Source organism: Somniosus microcephalus, chromosome 4 (assembly GCF_052327205.1).
Source record: "Somniosus microcephalus isolate GS21.2 chromosome 4, FLI_Smic_1.0, whole genome shotgun sequence".
NCBI classification, from domain to species: Eukaryota; Metazoa; Chordata; class Chondrichthyes; order Squaliformes; family Somniosidae; genus Somniosus; species Somniosus microcephalus.
Window position 1 is genome coordinate 194,562,847 of NC_140990.1, and position 14,076 is coordinate 194,576,922.

At 46.0% G+C, this 14,076-nt stretch overlaps 1 protein-coding gene across 1 annotated transcript in view; it reads right to left on the reverse strand.

Moving 5' to 3' along the window:
• The window catches only part of LOC147120103 (secreted phosphoprotein 24-like), a 33,869-nt gene that overhangs the window by 2,692 nt on the left and 17,101 nt on the right, over positions 1 to 14,076 (reverse strand). Inside the window, exons 3-4 of the mRNA XM_085985654.1 lie at positions 4,671 to 4,799; positions 1,786 to 2,079 (exon numbers count right to left, since the gene is read on the reverse strand). Of these exons, the coding sequence (XP_085841780.1) occupies positions 1,786 to 2,079; positions 4,671 to 4,799 (423 nt within the window). The remainder of the gene's footprint in view (positions 1 to 1,785; positions 2,080 to 4,670; positions 4,800 to 14,076) is intronic.

The following is a 14,076-nucleotide window of genomic DNA, read 5'->3' on the forward strand; positions in this document are numbered from 1 at the left end:
CAAAAATGTATCTACTGATTTATAAGAACTATAATAAAAACTACCAGTATGGTATTGTCATTTATCTGTAGGTGACACCATGCTAATATTTCCAAACCTCAAACACACTCCAAAGGACAAACTGGATGGGAAATCAACCTGGCTGAGGTTGTCCAGGATGGGTTTGAAGGTAACAAGTAGTTGACCCACACTACCCAATAGTCAGTCTGAGTACAGTAGGAAACATACTAATTTGGGTACTTCTCAGTTGGTGAGGCTGTTTCTACCTATAATTGAAGGCAGTTCAGCTCGCTTGTTTTTGCACTGAGGAACAAACATTAGGGTCGATTTTTATTTTGGCTCGACATTGGGCGTCGGGCAAGCAGAGGGTGGAGCCAGCTGCAGTGCTGTCCTCAACAAGAGGCTCAAGTTGTTTTGATGGCCGGGTCCCGTCTGCAGAATATGGACAAGCTTTGGGCACTGAACCTGCACTCATAGGCAGCTCACTGATCATGGGTGGGGGTGAGGGGCGGGGGGTGCTGGGGGGAGGGTGATGGGGAGGGAGGAGACAAATTTGGTGGCTCCTCTGTGAAGCTGAGCTGGAAGTAAAGACTTAAAGGGGGGAGGATGTAATCGATGGGGGGAGGGGGGAGGCATCGTGGATAGACTGGTATCAGGTGGTGAATATCTTTGTAGGGCCAGGAAGAACATTCAAACTCCTCCTGGCCCCACCAAAATCAGTGGATGGTTGTTTAGCCATGTTTTTGGAGTGGTTGCATTAGCACTTTAAGGACCTCTGATTGGGCCACTCTGAGCCCAATACCATGTGCAACAAAGGCTCCGCCTTTTGGTACCTGAAAATTACATTGGGGTTCTACAAAAGGGTGTAGAGTCCTGATTTGCATATTATAATTAGGCTCCCACTTGAAACAGTCAGGCTCCCCTTCCTGAGATGGCTCAGAAATGGCTGCAGCCGGATCGGGAGCGGGAATGGGGCGGAAAGTTCACTGCTGCAGTTTTCAGAGTGCAACTTCCCCCATTCCCACATGCTGGAGGCCAGCTTAACCTCAATTTGAGGTCAGTTCAACAATCCTTTGGCAACAGCTGGAAAATACACCACATCGCTGCCTGAAAGGGTGGTAGAGGCAGGAACCCTAACCACATTTAAAAGGTACTTGGATGTGCACTTGGGATGCTCTAACCTGCAGGGCTATGGACCAAGAGCTGGGAAGTGGGATTAGGCTGGATAGCTCTTTGATGGCCGGCGCGGACACGATGGGCCGAAATGGCCTCCTTCCGTGCTGTAATGATTCTATGGACTATGATAAGGATAAAGTCATGCCATCGAATCATCCCACCATTTAAATAAACAAAAGTATATTGCTGTCTCAGGCTGGTTCATCATGGAATTACCACGTATCTAGGTAAAGAGAAAATAGTGAGAAGTAGCCATCACGGATTTCAAAAAGGACGATCATGCTTGATAAACCTCATACAATTCTTTGAGGGGCTAACACACATGTTAGATGGGGAAATGCAGTGGATGTAGTGTACATGGGCTTTAGGAAAGCCTTTGACAAGGCACCACCTGGCAGATTACTAGAGAAGGTAAAAGGGGTATGGAATAAGGGGGAGGATAGCAAACTGGATCTGGGCGCAACTTTCGCTTGTAGCTGAAATGCAGCCTTCTTTCCTTCTCTCTGTTAGAGATTCTAAAAAGTGAACCTTTGGTTAGGGTGATGTGGGACAGGAGAAAGTACAGGCCATGACCGCCTGATCTAAGACTTCAAAACATTGTCAGATTACCTCTTCACTGCTGTCAATTGATTCTGATGATCCTCCATTATTGTTGACACTTTCTGATAGTTTTCTATGACCTTTTCCATGACCTTTTCCTCCTTTGGATGGTTTGCGGTGACCCTTCCCTCCTTCAGATAGTTCAATTTGACCCTTCCCTCCTTTGGATACTTCGACATTACTCTTCACCTTTTCCAATGAGTCACCGTTGCCCTTGGCCCTTTTGAAGCCTTGGCATTCCACATCAACGTCCAATACCTCATCAGCTAAATATTTAACACGGCTTTTGCACAAAGCTGTCTCCTGAGTAAACAGAACACAAGTTGTTGAAGAGCACTGTTGTGTATAATTGCTGTACCCTGAAATCTCTTATGTGCTGCTGCGTTGATACATCCCTGAGTATTGGAACTTGAGCTTCCAACCTGCTGCTCGAACAGGTCACCAGAAAATGACCATGTCTTTCTCTTAGCATGGTCCTGACATTGTTCAGAATATGAGCCCTGGGAGCCCGGACTGGTACCCAGTGGAGAAGGTCATTGGGAATGAAGTCATGGGGCTGGGTATTGAGAAATTGGTGTACATCTTAAGGAGTTTGGGGAGGAATTTTACAGATTCCCCCCTCCCCCCCCCACCCCAATTGGCCTGGGTTTTTATCTAGTTTTTTGCCTCTCCCAGATTACAAAGCTTCTGGGTGTGGTGGGGTGTCTGTATATTGTGATGCACAAGGCATCACAATTGTTTGGGACAGGCCGGATGGGGCAGTAGGTCTTTTTTTGTATGTCATTTTCTGTATGTTCATATCTATGGTGGAGTGGGACTTCCTGTTGGCACAAAGATACATCCCTGACCTCAGTCCATTTTCTGGCCTCAGTCACTGACATAATTTTAGGGTGCAATCCCGCCTCCATCGGGGACTCTGTCTGGAGGGGGAAGATGGGTAGTGGCTGGGGGTGGCGTGGAAATTGGCAGCGGCAGAATTTGCAGAGCTGACTAAGTGTAGTGTGGCCTGCTGTCTCTGTGCTGTTGGTTGAGGTTTGCCTCTATAACTCTATCATCAATGGCATTGGCTTTTTGTCCTTATAAATGTTTCAATTCCTCCTGGCCGCCTTTAGCAGCAAATGGACACGTACGAACGAGCATACTGTGTGCCACATGTCACTTCTGGTGGAAAATGGAGAATATGTAAAATGAGTGGGAGGCAGAGCAGAGCGGGGACAGAGCAGAGCAGGAGTGGAGCAGGGGCGGAATTGAGAGGGGGTGGGGTGGGGATGGAGCAGAGAGGGGGTGGAGCCTTGAGGGGTTGGAGCGAAGCGGATTGGGGTGGAGCGGAGCAGGGGTGGAATTGAGAGGGGGTGGAGTGGAGAGGGGGCAGAGAGGGGGTGGAGCTTTGAGGGGTTGGAGCGAAGCGGATTGGGGTGGAGCGGAGCATGGGTGGAATGCAGAGGGGGTGGAGCACAGAGGGGGCAGAGAGGGGGTGGAGCCTTGAGGGGTTGGAGCGAAGCGGATTGGGGCGGAGCAGGGGTGGAATGCAGAGGGGGTGGAGCAGAGAGGGGTTGGAGAGGGGGTCGAGCAGAGCAAGGGTGGAATGGAGGGAGCGGAGTGGGGATGGAGCAGAGAGGGGGTGGAATAGAGCGGGGCCGGAGCAGGGGCAGAGCATGCCCCACCTGCGTTAGTTCCACTTAAAAAAAAATGGTTGGAAGGAACGATGAAAAATGGTGGCCATCCAGTGCAGATATTGGGGTGCTGTGGCATTCCTGGGGTACATGCGCAATACTGGGGCACACTACGTCCACAGCTATTCACTACCAGTGTGGCAGAGCTCTGTCTGCTGCTCAGCTTCCTTTCCGCCATTCCTGCCTCAGCACCAGCAGTTTTCAGGAGACCCAGGCCAGGACAGAACTCCGTCCACTGCAGGGATATGAGAGTCACCCAGTCATGAAGGGGTTAAGAAGCTCAGCCCTCCACTGCTATTCAAATATATATATTCTGTTTTTACAACACCACAAAAAGAATACAAATATTTACAGTAAAAAAAATGGACATATTCCCATGAAAACTACAGTATTGAGTACAGAAAATTGATTAATATTACCCATGACACCATCTTACGTGGCTTGTTGAGCCTGCACTACTGTGAGGTTTTATAATCTTCCACAGCATTGTGAAATATTTTTTATTCCATCTAGTATAAGGAATGAATCATAATTCCTAGCACTGCTGAGCACAGTTTGCATGGGTCAAAGCTGAGAATTAGAATTGTGTCAAATACAGAACTGCCGTTCGCACTCAACAACCTCATACAATTAATTCACAAGTGACAAGTCCCTTTAACCCTGAGGCTTATATTGAAAATACATCATTGGCTTATTTCAATTATTTCTGTAAGAAGCATTATTTTGCCTCCTCAACACATTTTTTAAATAATTGTCTCCCCTCACTCACTCCAGCCCACCCACCCAGGATATTTCCGCTTTGGAACAATGTCCTTTTCTAGAAGCCTACTGTTAAGAGGACTAAAGATGAGCATTTAAAGCCCTGCGTTGCTCCACTTCCTCACAACGCTCAGAACAGCCAACCTGACTTCGTACTCAGCTCAATGATTGACCCGTGACCGCAAACATAATACAGCAACTCTGCAGTGGTCTTCTGGCATGACAAGTCTCCACAGAGTGAAACTATTGTTTCACTCTATAATGAAAAAAATACTTTGATGATCTTGCAAAGTGAACCCACAGGACTCTGTGGTTTAGAACAAACAAACTGCTGATAAATGGTATTTGCATAAAATTTGCATTCATGACATTGCTTGGTGTTCACAATAATCCGTTAACTCCTACAGTGCCAGTGAAGAAATGAAGTGGGACAGTTTCTATGATATGAATTCAGGTACTTACGGCGATCTTTGCAGGCCGGAAACTGCAGCTTGAATCGTCAAATTCCAGTCCAGAATTTTTGGAGCAGACGGTTTCTTTCACAGAAAATGCTAGATCCACGTTGTATGAGAATTTTCCTGTGGGAGAAAGCTACAGGAAGAAATAGATGTCATTTATATGTCTACAAACAAGATCACTGACTGTGCTTTGAGATATATCGGCTGTGTCATTCCGAGTATCGCAAGAGAACCAATGTCCTGCTTCCTGCATCACATTAGAGACTTGTTATAAGTACTGCTGCACTTCCATCATACGATTGATGAGCTGCTTAGAAACCATCATGGCAGACAACAAGAGAAGCAAGGCGGCCACGGTGACTGTGAGTAAGGGAAAGTAAAAAGAATAACCAGAGGATAAGGGCTGTGCACTCGATCACGGTCGAGGGGGAAAGGAGCCGGACAGAAGTCGGGTCCAGAGGCGCTGAGACGGGGGCAGCGTGGAGCAAGGAAGCCGCGGTACTAATAGGCTGGGGGACGCAACGGCGTCATGAGACAGCTAGACCGCGACCGGCGGGAAAAGCCGGGCAGCGACCGAAGCCACGAAGCGCTGCGACCGGGAGCGTAGGCGCGGGAAGAGATAAACTCAGCCGCAGCCGGGGAGGGAAGCACCGGACTGCGAGACGGCTGGGAGAGGCGTTTGGGAGCCGAGCGAGCGGGAGAGGCAGAGCCGACCAAGGGAGACTGCGCGAGAGCCAGTCCAGCGGCTGAAACTGTTCTCCGTCAACGGGGTGTACCCAGCGCCGGTTGCCCTGCCGAGAAAAGGGAAAGCCCTGAAGCCGACGCGCAGGCTGTGAACCTGAAAGCCAGCGGCCGTCGCCTGTGGGGGAAAGTGTACCCCTCCCGCTAGGGAAGAAACGCGGGAAGCCGCCATTAGGCGGGGAAGAAGACAGAAGCGGGAAACCGCCATTGAAGTGGGCGGGGAGAGAAGATAAGCGCGGGAAACCGCCATTTTTGCGGGAAAACCGCCATCTTAGAAAAGAAAATAAGTTAAAGAAATAATTCGGGGTGTTATCAGAAAGAGAGGAAGATGCCTAAGCGTGGTAACATCAACGATTTTAATGCCGAGGTAGAAGACTGGGCCACGTACGTGGAACGCATCGAGATCTATTGTGAGGCCAATAAAATAGAAGAAGATGACAAAGCTATAACCTTGCTAAACTCGATGGGCGCGAAGACATACGGGCTCTTGAAGCATCTACTATCACCAGCTAAACCGGCGGATCAGACTTTCGATGATATTGTGGCTGTTCTGAAGGATCACTTGAACCCCACACCGTTGATGTTGGCGGAACGATTCAAATTCTATGCGAGAACGCAACGGAAAGACGAAAGCAATGCAGAATACTTGGTCGAACTGCGTAGACTAGCGAAATACTGCCAGTTTGGAGGGAATCTGACAGAGGCATTGCGAGACAAGTTCGTGTGCGGGTTGGCAAAGGAAGGAACGCAAAAGCGACTACTCGAAGAGAACGACCATACACTTGACAGGGCTGTCCTTATTGCAGCATCGCACGAAGCCGCAGCGAAGGGAACTGCGGAAATGCAGTTAAAGACAGCAGCACTAAGTGTGGATCAAATTACCTCGACAACAACAAAATGCTATCGTTGTGGGAAGACAACACACGACCAGAACCAATGCTGGTTTAAGAACCAGGAATGTAGGAAATGTGGCAAACTGGGTCACATAGCTAAGGTATGCCGGTCAGGGAAAAGGACCAACAACCAAAGGAAGCCATCACAGGAAAAGTACAACGAGGTACACAAGGTGGCTGAGAAGAGTTCAGACAAACAGAATTCAGACTCAGACCCAAACGGCCAGGAGCTGGGTAGTCTGAGAATTCACAATGTGAGTAAGGAAGCTGACCTACAAACTATCTGGGTCATGCTAAAAATAGCTGGAATCCAAGTGAAAATGGAGTTGGACACTGGATCAGCTCTATCAGTCACAAATCGAAGGGATTACCACCAGCTATTCTCACATATACCCTTAAGAGATACCAAGTTCGTATTGCAGACATACACGGGGCATAAAGTATACCCCATGGGAAAGATAAGAGTCAAAGTGAGAGATAGGGGTAAAGAACACCCAAGAATGAACTTATACGTACTACATGAGGGAGGACCACCACTTCTAGGACGGGAGTGGATCAAGAAAATAGACATGGAATGGCACTATCTAAAAGCCATAACGAGTGAGGACTCGGTGCAGACAATCAGCTCAGATTCTGAAACGGATGACGATAAGACCAACCCAAATATGAAAGACAAGGCTGAAATGGACTTGCCGACGAAGGTTGGAAAAACGAAGGCATGCATAAAGGCTTATGCTCCAGAGAAGAACAAAGTTTCAGAGCAGAACTCCACCGAACAACGACAACCTAGTTTGACAGAAAATTCTGAGCCTGTTCAAGTTACGGACATATCCATGACAGAAGAACACCGAGCTCGGACTCAAACTTATTTCAAATTACGACAACAATTAGAACAATTGAGTTACCGTCTCGTACAAGAGATGAAAACAATGAAAAAGTTCTATGACACCGAATGGGAGAATCTGGAAAGACAACAGAAGCAGCTAGCTCAAGCAGAGAGCGACCACAGAGCCATCGTGACCAATTACCGATCACATCTCCCTTATGCTGTTCAGGCGTTAGAATATTTGCAGGAAGAAGCAAATGAAGAGGAATCTTCAGGAAGCCAGGATTTTATTCCAGTTCTTCTCTACGACTCCTTACAAGCAGAGTGTGAGAAGTTGAAAGAACAGCATGAACAGGCCCAGGCTACAATTCTGGAAGGGGTTAACTCGGCAACCTCCGAAAAGCTAGTTTAAGTGGAAGCATATGAGCAACTGAAGGTTGAACATGAGCAAGAAGTCCAAAGGCTGCAGGAAATTCTTGATGAGCTCAAGGCCAAGACAGACTCATCGGTAGAAGTTCCATCCATAGATGAGAAATTAGAGGTGAAAGACATGGCAGAACATGAAAGACAAGATGTACAAGAACTCATAAAAATATTAAAGGAAACCCAAGACAAATATGGGGCGGCAATGACCGAGATTCAACAACTTGAAGAACAGATTCAACTGGGAATCCGTTCAGTGGAAGAAAAGGGAACTGTAAGAAACACAGAGACTGTAAGAATGGCCTCTGAACATGAGCTAGAGAGCATCAATGCGCAACTTCTCCGAGCGCTGGAAGCCAAAGTACAAGAGGAAAAGAAGGTGAAAGCATTGGAGGAAAAGGTGGATGAAATGGAGAAGACTCTGACCCACAGTGTTCCCGTGGAAGAGTTAACGGTCAGCCAACTCCTTCATATGCTGAAGGACAAGACTCTACCATGGGAACAATCTGAACACGAGCTTCAATCTTCAAAGGGAAGGAGTTCGGAGCTCTCAAAAGTTATGGAAATAGCTGAGGTTGCAACACAGATTTTACAGGGATGCCAAAAGTACGCTGAATCACGTCAATGTGAACAGCAGAATGTTGAAACAGCTGCTCCAGTAGAAGGATTGAATAGCCTGATCAATCAATCCCCGAGGGAAGGGGAAGTATTGAAATCACAAACGAGGTCATTAGTGAAGGATTTGCAGGAAACCCAGGAAGAGCGGGATGAATATGAACGCATGAAGAAGTCTCTTCAGGAAAGATGTCTAGGGAGGGAACAACAGTCGGCTAACGTCCAGTTGGGTACGGAAGAAGTAGCAGGCCCTCTCGCTAGACTAGCTCAGGACGACACCGAATATTACCATGACCTGTTGAGTGACACGGAATATTACGATGACTTGGTCTGCCCAGCTTGTGATGAAAACTCCCAAAGTGCAGAAATCAGGATGAAGCACTTAAAGTCTAAGGAACATAGGGAGATGGTGGCGCAACAGCTGGCAGCGGATAAGGGAGCCCCGAGAGTCTCCAAGAAGCAGAAAAGAAAAAGACGAAGCAGAAGACGATAACCATCTAAATCATTATCACTTCTATCAGATCATGCACGTGGGCCCTACGAAGGGGGCCAAATCAGTTGGAAAGTAGGAAAAATTACCCAGGCAGTCCAGCTGTTTGTAAAAGTCAGCACTGCTGGTTCAGCAGGACGGAAGTTCAAGCTGTTAAGCCAAGGGAAAGACTATTGGATGAGTCACGCTAGAAATGTGAACCGGCTACACCACAGAGATGTTGTTCAGACCGAGTCAAGACCAGAGACTGACTCTGTGAACTGTTCCTGCAGAGACTGAATCTGTGAACTGTTTCCCACAAAGACTATATCTGTGAATTGTTTTACATGAAGTTGATTATATGTTATGTTTAATGGGGAATAAGTATGTTGTAAGCTAAAAAGGGAGGATTGTAGTGTATGTACCCATCTACCTTTAAGAGAACTATTGTATGTAACCGTTCACCTTTAAGAGAACTATTTTAGGTGTGGCACTACTTTGTTTGGCTTCTGTATACGGTAATACCGACGGTGACCACACCAGTATATAAGTGTTGTGCCAGGAGTTATTGGGCAGATTCGCCCTGACCTTCGAATAGTAAAGTCCTGTTTTAAGTTACTCTTGGAGTCTGTGTATTAATTAACTAAACAACCCACAGACTTTACAGTATTTCTCTCATTTTAAAACTTTAACTCTGTTGGTTATAGTTTTTAAGGTTGCTGTGGTGTACCAAGGCCTTTCTGGTGCAGAGTGACTGTTGGTAAACCATTTAACTGGTGTAACTAGAGGGATTGATTTAATTTAAATCCAATTAATTAAACGGGATACTAGCATCTAAAATCGGGCAGAGGGTGTCCATAACTAACAATAAAAAATGTAATAAATTAAATCGAATGGAGCAGGTGATGTGTTACTGTTGCGAGATGTGGGAGCCGGTGAACCCCATTGAGGCTCACGGTGATTACGTCTGTGACAAGTGTCTGCTGCTACAGGTACTCCAGCTCCGTGTTGATGAGCTGGAGTCTGAGCTTCAGACACTGCGACACATCAGGGAGGGGGAGAAGTACCTGGACTCAATGTATCAGGAGGTGGTCACACCTATGAAGTTAAGTAATTCAGATGTAGCCCATGGTCAGGGACAGGACGGTGTGACTACGAGTGAGGCAGGTATGGGGATCCAGGAGGTAGAGCTGGAGGAGCCGCAGCCCTTGCTCTTGACCAACAGGTTCGAGGTTCTTACTCCCTGTGGGGACAGGAGCAGAGACTGCAGGGAGGATGAGCAACCTGGCCACAGCACCGTGGAACGGGGGGCCATTCAAGAGGGGGGAGTAAATAGAAATGTTGTAGTGGTAGGGGATAGTATTATTAGGGGGATAGATAGAGTTCTCTGCAGCCGTGAGCGAGAGTCCCGAAGGCTGTGTTGCCTACCCGGTGCCAGGGTTAAGGACATCTCCTCTGGGCTGGAAAGAAACTTGCAGTGGGAGGGGGTGGATCCAGTTGTCGTTGTCCATGTTGGTACAAATGATGTAGATAGGACTAGGAAGCCGGTTCTGTTAAAGGAGTATGAGCAGCTAGGGGTCAAATTAAAAAACAGAACCTCAAGGGTAATAATCTCTGGATTATTACCTGAGCCACGAGCGAATTTGGCTAGGACAAATAAAATTAGAGAGTTAAATGCGTGGCTCAAAGATTGGTGTGGGAGAAATGGGTTTTGCTTCCTGGGACACTGGCACCAGTACTGGGGCAGGAGGGAGCTGTTCCGTTGGGACGGGCTTCACTTGGCCAGTGCTGGGACTAGAGTCCTGGCGGATCATATAACTAGGGCTGTAGAGAGGGCTTTAAACTAACTAGTGGGGGGGAGGTTCCTAGAGAGCAAATAATAAAAATGACAACAGAGAAGGTCATAGACTTAGGTAGCAGTGGGGAAATTAAAAACCAGAGTGTGTCAGGAAGGGGCAGAAGGTATGGAGTAAAAGGTAAAGTAATAAAAAGGGCAAAAGCAGGAACTAAGTGTCACAAAACATATTTGAAAGTTCTCTATCTGAATGCACGTAGCATTCGTAACAAAATAGACGAGTTAATGGCACAAATAACTACATATGGGTATGATCTTGTGGCCATTACAGAAACATGGCTGCAGGGTGACAATGCCTGGGAATTAAACATACCAGGTTATTTAACGATCAGGAAGGACAGGCAGGAAGGGAGGGGAGGTGGGGTGGCTATGTTAATAAAGGAAGGAATCACTGTAATACAGAGAAATGATATTGGGTCAAAAGATCAGGATAATGAAACAGTTTGGGTGGAGGTAAGGAATAATAAGGGGAAAAAACACTAGTGGGCGTAGTCTATAGGCCTCCGAACAGTTGCAACTCTGTTAGATGGAGTATCAATCAGGAAATAGTTGAGGCTTGTAATAAGGGGACATCTATAATTATGGGGGATTTTAACTATCATATTATTTGGACAAATCAAATTGGGCAGGGCTGCCTTGAGGATGAGTTCATTGAGTGTATTAGGGATGGGTTTCTTGAGCAGTATGTAACTGAACCGACCAGGGGGCAAGCAACCTTAGATCTGGTCCTGTGTAACGAGACAGGATTAATTAAAAATGTCCTAGTAAAGGATCCCCTTGGAATGAGTGACCATAACATGGTTGAATTCCATATTCAATTAGAGGGTGAGAAGGTTGGATCTCAAACAAGCGTGCTAAGCTTGAATAAAGGAGACTATGAAGGTATGAGAGCGGAATTGAGTAGAGTGGATTGGGAAAATAGATTAAAGTGTAAGACGATACATGATCAGTGGTGTACATTTAAGGAGTTATTTTACAACTTGCAAAAAAAATATATTCCACTGAGAAGAAAAGGGTGTAAAAGAAAAGACAGCCATCCGTGGCTAAGTAAAGAAATTAAGGATAGTATTCGACTAAAAACAAGGGCATATAAGGTAGCCAAATCTAGTGGGAGGATAGAGGATTGGGAAAACTTTAAAAGACAGCAAAAAGTAACAAAAAGATTGATTAAGAAAGGGAAGATAGATAATGAAAGTAAATTAGCAAAAAATATAAAAACAGATAGTAAGAGTTTTTATAGTTATATAAAAAGAAAAAGGGTGGCTAAAGTAAATGTTGGTCCCTTAGAGGATGAGACTGGGAAATTAATGGTGGGAAATATGGAGATGGCAAAAACGCTGAATGAATATTTTGTATCAGTCTTTATAGTAGAAGACACTAAGAATATCCCAACACTGGACAAACAGGGGGCTATGGGGGGAGGAGCTAAACACGATCACAATCACTAAGGAAGTGGTACTCGGTAAAATAATGGGACTGAAGGCAGATAAATCACCTGGACCTGATGGCTTACATCCTAGGGTCTTGAGGGAAGTGGTGGTAGGGATTGTGGATGCATTGGTAATAATTTTCCAAAACTCCCTGGAATCAGCAAAGGTCCCGGCAGACTGGAAAACTGCTAATGTAACGCTCTTATTTAAAAAGGGCAGCAGACAGAACGCTGGAAACTATAGACCGGTTAGCCTAACATCTGTGGTAGGTAAAATATTGGAGTCCATTATTAAGGAGACAGTAACAGGACATTTGGATAATCATAATTTAATAGGACAAAGTCAGCATGGTTTTATGAAGGGGAAGTCATGTTTGACAAATTTGCTGGAGTTCTTTGAGGAAGTAACATATAGGGTGGATAAAGGGGAACTAGTGGACGTAGTGTATTTAGACTTCCAAAAGGCATTTGACAAGGTGCCACACAAAAGATTATTGCTTAAGATAAAAAATCACGGGATTGGGGGTAATATTCTGGCATGGATAGAGGATTGGCTATCTAACAGAAAGCAGAGAGTTGGGATAAATGGTTCATTCTCGGACTGGCAATCAGTAACTAGTGGTGTTCCACAGGGGTCAGTGCTGGGTCCCCAACTCTTTACAATCTATATTAACAATTCGGAGGAGGGGACCGAGTGTAACATATCAAAGTTTGCAGGTGATACTAAGATGGGAGGGAAAGTAGTGAGTGAGGAGGACATAAAAAACCTGCAAGGGGACATAGACAGGCTAAGTAAGTGGGCAGAGATTTGGCAGATGGAATACAACACTGGAAAGTGTGAGGTTATGCACTTTGGCAGGAAAAATCATAGAGCAAGTTATTATCTTAATGGCAAGAAACTGGAAAGTACTGAAGTACAAAGGGATCTGGGGGTCCTGGTGCACGAATCTCAAAAGGTTAGTATGCAGGTGCAGCAAGTGATTAAGAAGGCCAATGGAATGTTGGCTTTCATTGCTAGGAGGATAGAATATAAAAATAGGGAGGTATTGCTTCAGTTGTACAAGGTATTGGTGAGACCGCACCTGGAATACTGCATACAGTTTTGGTGTCCATACTTAAGAAAATACATACTTGCTCTCGAGTCAGTACAAAGAAGGTTCACTCGGGTAATCCCGGGGATGAGGGGATGGACATATGAGGAGAGGTTGAGTAGATTGGGACTCTACTCATTGGAGTTCAGAAGAATGAGAGGCGATCTTATTGAAACATATAAGATTGTGAAGGGGTTGGATTGGGTGGATGCGGGGAGGATGTTCCCGATGATGGGTGAAACTAGAACTAGGGGGCATAATCTTAGAATAAGGGGCTGCTCTTTCAAAACTGAGATGAGGAGGAACCAATTCACTCAGAGGGTGGTAGGTCCATGGAATATGCTGCCCCAAAAAGCTGTAGAAGCTACATCATTACATAAATTTAAAACAGAAATAGACAGTTTCCTAGAAGTAAAGGGAATAAAGGGTTATGGGGAACGGGCAGGAATTTGGACATGAGTCTAGGTTCGGATCGGTCATGGCCCTGTGGGTAGCGGAGCGGGCCCAGGGGCCATGTAGCCTGATCCTGCTCCTATTTCGTGTGTCTAATTCTGTTAGATTCAGGAGATGGTTCAGTGATAGTAGATTGGCGGTTAGGATCAGATCAGCCATGATCTTATTGAATGGCGGAGCAGGCTCGAGGGGCCGATTGGCCTACTCCTGCTCCTATTTCTTATGTTCTTATGTTCTTATGTTCTTATGTTCATTACACATCCGCCCCATATCATCCAGCCACTAATGGATTGGCCGAGATGTTTGTTCAAACATTCAAGAAGGCTATCAAGGCAATGTGTAATGAAGGTATACCCCTACAGCACAAGGTGGATAACTTCTTGTTTGCCTTCCGGAATGCAACGCATGCGGTTACCAACCAAACTCCAGCCATGATGTTCTTCAATCAAAGACTACGATGCCACTTGGATTTGATTAAGCCAAACATCAGAAGAGATGTGGAGAACAGACAGTTTCAGAATATGAATGAAAGGCCGACCAGGAGTTTTAAGATAGGTCAACCAGTTTTGGCCCGGGACTACCGCACAGAGAAATGGCAGCCAGGAACGATCTGTA